We start from the raw sequence: 7,917 nt of genomic DNA, 5'->3' as shown, positions 1-7,917 counted from the left end.
TGACACAATAAAGCAAATAATGCAGCTACTAAGAATACCTGCAAATGTTTTAGGTAAAAATGGTAAAAATGCATCCATAAGGAATGATGCTTGACAAGACAAAGACAATATTCATTTCTAATAGATAAATTGTGTCAATATCTCTAACAAAATCGGGGTAACCATCTGCACAAAATAATATTTGAACGTAAATGTCGATCTACACTTAGGCCCTCGACTATTTCTTTCCACGCTCATCTTTCCACAAGTTGTGAGGTTGTATCTAGCACACCAGGGGGCGACATTGCATAAGGTTGAAATGGATGAATAAATCCCGGCGCTATATTGAAGAGTTTCACTTGTTAGGCTTGGATGGATATCACAGTTAATTTATTTATGAGAATGTTTATAGAAAGGTTAGGCCACTGATTTTACAAGAGACAAATATGTACCATGAAATGCACTGAAATGTTTAGGCCTGTGTAATATAGTGCTGTTTATTTGTTCATTGCATCATGTAGACTACTCATTCATAGCTAGGGCCTGAATTGCCAAATAACCCTACAGACAAACAGAAGAAAATCAAGGAGGACTAAGGTTTGAATAAACCTAGGCCAGAGATGGTCTATAATTTTGTAACATGCTTTGCCTAGAACTTTGTCATACACACAGTAACACCATACAAGAAGGCCCTACAGCACGGATCATCAACTAGATTCAGCCGCTGGCCAATTATTTTTTGGAGCGGATGGTCTGGTTTCCGGAACATTATACATTATATTTTTAGACTGCATATTGGCCGCAAGAAGCCTAAACAGAGATAGTATTTGACTAAAACATCATTTCAAACCTTGATTACATTTGGGAACATTGTCCTGCGTAGGGTGCGGTCTTTCGGACTGGATGCTAAAACAGGTGTCCTGACTCTCTGTGGTCATTCAAAATCCCATGGTGCTTATTGTGAGAGTAGGGGTGTTCATCCTGGTGTCATGGCTAAATTCCCAACCTGGCCACCTAATCATCCCCCTCATTCCTAATGGGCATATATCACTCCTCACCCCTCCAACTGATAGCTGATGTGTGGTGAGAGTTCTGGCACAAAAATGGCCACCGTGCATCACTGAGGTGGGTGCTACACATTGATGGTGGATAAGGTGAGTTTCCCCCGTACTATGTAAAGCACTTTGAGTACCTCAGTTGGTAGAAAAGGGCTATACAAATCCAATCAATGATTGGATGAGTAGGTGTTCTAAAACTTTTGACCGGTAGCCAGTTTCATCATAGCGCTTGATGGTTTTTGCGACTGCACTTGAAGAAACTTTCAAAGTTCATGAAATTTTCCACATTGACTAACCTTCATGTCTTAAAGTAATGATGGGCTGTCATTTCTCTTTGTTTATTTGAGCTGTTCTCACCATAATATGGACTTGGTCTTTTACTGCCTAGAAGGCCAGCATCCCGGAGGAGCCTCTTCACTGTTGACGTTGCGACTGGTGTTTTGGGGGTACTATTTAATGAAGTTGCCAGTTGAGGACTTGTGAGGCATCTGTTTCTTAAACTAGACACTCTAATGTACGTACTTGCCCTCTTGCTCAGTTGTGCCTCCCAAGTTTGCGCTGTTCTGTGAAGGGATTAGTACACAGCGTTGTACGAGATCTTTCGTTTCTTGGCAATTTCTCGCATGGAATAGCCTTCATTTCTCAGAACAAGAATAGACTGACGAGTTTCAGAAGAAAGTTATTTGTTTCTGGCCATTTTGAGCCTGTAATCAAACCCACAAATGCTGATGCTCCAGATACTCAACTAGCCTAAAGAAGGCCAGTTTTATTTATTCTTTAATCAGGACAACAGTTTTCAGCTGTGCTAACATAATTGCAAAAGTGTTTTCTAATGATCAATTAGCCTTTTAAAATGCTAAACTTTGATTATCTAACACAACGTGCCATTGGAACACAGGAGTGATGGTTGCTGATAATGGGCCTCTGTACACCTATGTAGATATTCTATTAAAGAAAATCAGCCGTTTCCAGTTACAATAGTCATTTACAACATTAATAATGTCTACACTGTATTTCTGATCAATTTGATGTTCTAAGTGACCCCAAAGTTTTGAACGGAGGTGTATACTGTATATATATATATATATATATATATATATATATAATTTATTTTTATTTATTTTTTGCTCAGAAAACTTGGGCCAAATAAAATGGGCCGCCAGTAGGGGAACCTTGCCCTATGTACTTTTTTTCACCCCCAATTACTTTCGGACACCTTCAGTCCTGCAGGCCAGTTCAGTGTTTCTCCACTCAGTATGTAAAGATGTTTTGCCTGGTTACAACCTGAGCATGCGTTTTACTGCTAATGTTCCCCCCCAAAAATATACAAATAAATATCAGTAAAAGAAGATCTGCCCTCAAGTACAGTGTTAGAGAGGACAAGCAAGCTCGAGTGCCAAACCTTTTAGAGGATTAAAAACAAACTGGTTTCATCTCCTTGGAAATTCCTCACCGTTTGCACATTACAAGCCTGGGGGCCTCGTTGCACAATCCATCAGTATTGGCTTTGCACGCTGAAGGCTGCTGTCAGCAATGGTGCCAACTGCTTGTCATTCTGTAACTCTGTCAGCACAGGTGTGATGGAACAGCTGTCTACAATATTTCAACCTTTCTCTGTAGTTTTATACAACCTTCTACGAACTACAAACAGCTTTTTGCCAAGATGCAAAATCAAAGAAAAGGCTTATATTCAACAAGACCCACCCCCTCAGGTCACAAACAAGTTCACGGGCAGCACTTTTGACTGGAAGAGGAATGTAAGATTAATGTAGTGAGTGATTAGTGATCAATGAGTAAATAGATGAAACATTGTTGACAGACATGCTTTTCTCTCACACTGCCACACATATTAGAATTCACCCAACCGAGGTGATCAAATATTGGCATTGAATTTAGGCTTTTAGACGTGTCGTCGATGTCCACTTTGTTAAACAGTGAACCCCTGGGAGCAACACCGAGCTCTGAGGTTAAGATGACATTGTCAGTCAACACAGTCAAAGCATTTTGAGCTGGGAAACATATCAATCTCAGATCTCTCACATCCCATTGGAGTTGTGGCTGGTATTGCGCTCGCTTGTTACATGGGAACAGGAAATGACCTCTGTTCCACAGCGTTTAAAACACATTTAGCTCCAAGATTCCCGAGTCCTATCAAGGGCACAAAGTGGAATTGTTATTAATGGCACCAGACACGTGCAGACGCTCATGCATGCGCACGGGCACACACACACACACCAATGGAAACCAAATGGTGCAGCATGTGTCTGTGTGATCCACTCTGCTGTCAGGGTCATAGTCTGTGTATTGTGTGTGCATGATTGCGTGTGTGTGATTGTGTGTGTGTATGTGTATACGGAGGCACAGGCAGAGCGGGTCCCTAGCCAAACAGTTAGCGAACTGCCATCTGTTTTACCCTCACACAGAGAATCCAAGGAGGGAGCAGGGAGGAGGAGACAAAAGATAGAGAAATTCACACGGACTGTTTCACACCCACTGACCCCCTAAAGGGAAACAGCTAATATGCAGCCAACCTCAGTATGTCAGCTTACCAGCATTATACATCACTAAGCATTCACTGTGATAGGGAGGGAGAAGGCTGACAGCTGTATGTGAGCCAATTTAACTGTGTGTCTGTGTGTCTGTCTGCCTCTGTGTGTGTGTGTGCGTTTTAATTGGATTGCAGTCTTGTGAGTGTTTGTGTGTGTATAATGTGTGCATTCCTCTCAGACGTAGGTATGGACCACTCCTCCCTCTACTTGTTCTCCACCTGCTGCCCGATATTCAACTCTCTGGAGGTGGTAATCTCCTCAGCTCATCTGCCAACCTGTCAACACACAGGAGACTGTCCCTGTAGCCCCTCCTACACCACAGGCTGAGGTACTGCACTCAAAGGAGATGTCCCTCGATGGCCATGTTTGAAAGGACCAAAACGGCAACATCGACAGACTTTATGATCAAGATTACGAACATGAGCTATTTGTTCTTTGTGTAGGATTAGGAATAGCCCCTCTTGGGGCTAGGGGGCAGAATTTTCCCATTTGGATAAATAGCGTGCCCAATTTCAACTTCCTGCTACTTCATGCCAGGAATATAAGATATGCATATTATTCATATATTTGGATAGAAAACACTCTGAAGTTTCTAAAACTGTTTGAATCATGTCTGTGAGTATAACAGAACTTATGTAGCAGGCAAAACCCCAAGGACTAACTGTTCAGAATTATTATTTTTTGTCATTGCCAATGGATGTTGGGGCGGCAGGGTAGCCTAGTGGTTAGAGCGTTGGACTAGTAACCGGAAGATTGCAAGTTCAAACCCCGGAGCTGACAAGGTACAAAGCTGTCGTTCTGCCCCTGAACAGGCCGTTAACCCACTGTTCTGTTATCGAAAATAAGATTTTGTTCTTAACTGACTTGCCTAGTTAAATAAAGGTAAAATTAAAAAGAATATATATATTTCTTAGGAACCTGTTTTCAGTTCCTACCGCTTCCACTGGATGTCTTTGGAATTTGGTTGAGGTTATTCCTTTGTGCAATGAAGAAGTAGGCCAACTGGGTACACTGTTGAAAGTTGCGCAAGACGTGAAAAGTGGTGCTGGTTTGTTTTCATTCCTGTATTGAACACAGATTGCCCCGTCTACAATTTGATCGATTATTAACGTTTAAAAATACATAAAGTTGTATTACAAAAGTAGTTTGTTTGTATTTTGGCAAAGTTTATAGGCAACTTTTGAAATATTTTGTAGTGACGTTGCATTTTTTGTAAGGTGTTTTTTTCTGGATCAAACACGCTTTATAAATTGACATGTAAAAATTAAATTGACATGTAAAAATTGACATGTAAAAATTAAATTGACATGTAAAAATTCAATTGACATGTAAAAATCGGACATGTTGGCTAGATTCACAACGAGTGTAGCTTTAATTGAATATCTTACATGTGTGATTTAATGAAAGTTTGAATTTTATAGTATTTTATTTGAATCTGACGCTCTGCATTTTCCCTGGCTATTGGCCAGTTGAGACATTTGCGTCCCGCCTATCCCTAACTAGTTTAAGGGTTAAAATCATGGAAAGTGGTTCAAATTGGATTTGTTCGATAAATCCGTCCTTTCTAGCATGGTCAGATATCGTGATGACCAAGAACTCTTTACAAGGAAAAAGTGTTGGTATCATCCTAGCCTGCTTTCATCAGATTTTAGACCTTGGGTGTGTCCCAAATGGCACCATGTTTCCTTTATAGTGTACTATTTTTGACCAGGGCCCTAGGGTGGCATTTGAGATGCAGACCCAGATGTATGTAATCTCTAGTCACTGACATGAATCGATCATGTAAGTGTCCGTGAGGGAGAAAAAAGAAAAAGTAGACCCGGCAGCCCTTGAGGACTGTGGTGCGTGACACACCCTGAGCATTGTGTTGCTATGAAAACTAGCCCCTAGCTACCTATTATCCTTAGCAACAGACTAATCAGCTAGCGACAGGTTTGCACTGATGATAAGCGCTCAAACGCCTCCGTAGCATCAAAACACTCATTAAGCGAACACAAAGGAAACTCCAGGGTCTCACATTCGATACACTGTTAGCGTATTAGAGTTTGGGTCCGGGTCTTGTTCTGGTTCTGGGGGCTGTTGAACTTAAACAGAGAAGATCCAAGATAGAGTCTGGAGTCAGTCGGACGCCCTGTCACTCTCTTCTCCATGAGGTTGTGCAGGTAAGGCAAGTTTGGGTTCATCGTGAAGGTTCTCTTTTGGGGTCTATGTTGGTGCTTGAATGGTGCATTTTGAGATTGAAGCGTCACTCCGGAACTCTAGGACATCACCACAGACATACAGTAGAGTAATAAAATAAATACTTGAAGTTGCTTTCAGTCGAAACACAAACAAAATATACCTTCACTGGAGTGTAGTGGTGGAGGAGGGAAGGGTCTTCTCTGGAGTGTAGTGGTGGAGGGGGGAAGGGTCTTCACTGGAGTGTAGTGGTGGAGGAGGGAAGGGTCTTCTCTGGAGTGTAGTGGTGGAGGGGGGAAGGGTCTTCACTGGAGTGTAGTGGTGGAGGGGGGAAGGGTCTTCTCTGGAGTGTAGTGGTGGAGGAGGGAAGGGTCTTCACTGGAGTGTAGTGGTGGAGGGGGGAAGGGTCTTCACTGGAGTGTAGTGGTGGAGGAGGGAAGGGTCTTCACTGGAGTGTAGTGGTGGAGGAGGGAAGGGTCTTCACTGGAGTGTAGTGGTGGAGGGGGGAAGGGTCTTCTCTGGAGTGTAGTGGTGGAGGGGGGAAGGGTCTTCTCTGGAGTGTAGTGGTGGAGGAGGGAAGGGTCTTCACTGGAGTGTAGTGGTGGAGGGGGGAAGGGTCTTCTCTGGAGTGTAGTGGTGGAGGAGGGAAGGGTCTTCTCTGGAGTGTAGTGGTGGAGGAGGGAAGGGTCTTCTCTGGAGTGTAGTGGTGGAGGAGGGAAGGGTCTTCACTGGAGTGTAGTGGTGGAGGGGGGAAGGGTCTTCTCTGGAGTGTAGTGGTGGAGGAGGGAAGGGTCTTCTCTGGAGTGTAGTGGTGGAGGAGGGAAGGGTCTTCACTGGAGTGTAGTGGTGGAGGGGGGAAGGGTCTTCTCTGGAGTGTAGTGGTGGAGGAGGGAAGGGTCTTCACTGGAGTGTAGTGGTGGAGGGGGGAAGGGTCTTCTCTGGAGTGTAGTGGTGGAGGAGGGAAGGGTCTTCTCTGGAGTGTAGTGGTGGAGGAGGGAAGGGTCTTCTCTGGAGTGTAGTGGTGGAGGAGGGAAGGGTCTTCACTGGAGTGTAGTGGTGGAGGGGGGAAGGGTCTTCTCTGGAGTGTAGTGGTGGAGGAGGGAAGGGTCTTCACTGGAGTGTAGTGGTGGAGGAGGGAAGGGTCTTCACTGGAGTGTAGTGGTGGAGGAGGGAAGGGTCTTCTCTGGAGTGTAGTGGTGGAGGAGGGAAGGGTCTTCTCTGGAGTGTAGTGGTGGAGGGGGGAAGGGTCTTCTCTGGAGTGTAGTGGTGGAGGGGGGAAGGGTCTTCTCTGGAGTGTAGTGGTGGAGGAGGGAAGGGTCTTCACTGGAGTGTAGTGGTGGAGGAGGGAAGGGTCTTCTCTGGAGTGTAGTGGTGGAGGGGGGAAGGGTCTCCTCTGGAGTGTAGTGGTGGAGGGGGAAGGGTCTTCTCTGCCACTCATCCCAGCTGAAAGAATTATGGAAGTCAATTGTGTAAAATAATGAACTTATAAGTAGGTAGGCACAAAACCCAAGAACACTTTTTGAAACGGAAGGGGTGCCCCAGGAAATGATCCAATCAGAACAAAGATTAGCATTTTCCGTTTCAAAATGGTTTGCTACGTTGTACTCTACTGAACACAGTTTCTTTAGGAAGCCTACCGTTGTTGCTTTTCAACTGGAACCGAGGCTTAGTTATATTGCTGCCCACCCGGTGTGTGGAGCCCTCTGAGTCCCCTTCCCCTCTGTCTCAGTGCTGCCTGCGGTGGTATAGGTACTTGATAGTGTTCATAAAGCTCTCTCTCCACACGTCACAGTGATGTAGCTCCCCCGCCAAGCCGTGGCAGCTTCAACGCCAAATCAGTGCTGAAGTCACAGGCCGTGCAGATGGAGGTCTGGCTCGAGGAGGAATCAGTTGGATTGGAACTACAGGCAGCAGGGTTTGTAAACATGGGAGTGTTGAGGAAGGAATACTGTTTTTGATTCTAATTCAGTCTCAATGCTATCCATGGCTTGGCGGGGGCGCTACATTACTGTGACGTGTGTGGACAGAAATGTTTGAACACTACCAAGTACCTCTACCACCGAGACAGAGGGGAAGGGGACTCAGAGGGCTCCACACATCATGTGGACCGCAATATACCTAGGCCTCTGTTCCAGTGGAAAAACAACAACGGT

General features: G+C 44.6%; 1 protein-coding gene across 1 annotated transcript; it reads right to left on the bottom strand.

Moving 5' to 3' along the window:
* Positions 1 to 6,209: 6,209 nt before the first annotated feature.
* LOC118940977 (extensin-like) lies at positions 6,210 to 7,202 on the bottom strand. The gene has a single exon (XM_036951045.1). It carries the CDS (start codon positions 7,200 to 7,202, stop codon positions 6,210 to 6,212), a length of 993 nt encoding a protein of 330 aa, XP_036806940.1.
* Between the last annotated feature and the right edge of the window lie 715 nt (positions 7,203 to 7,917).

This window comes from Oncorhynchus mykiss, chromosome 18, assembly GCF_013265735.2.
Source record: "Oncorhynchus mykiss isolate Arlee chromosome 18, USDA_OmykA_1.1, whole genome shotgun sequence".
Taxonomy (NCBI): domain Eukaryota; kingdom Metazoa; phylum Chordata; class Actinopteri; order Salmoniformes; family Salmonidae; genus Oncorhynchus; species Oncorhynchus mykiss.
This window is presented reverse-complemented; position numbering and strand designations above follow the sequence as displayed.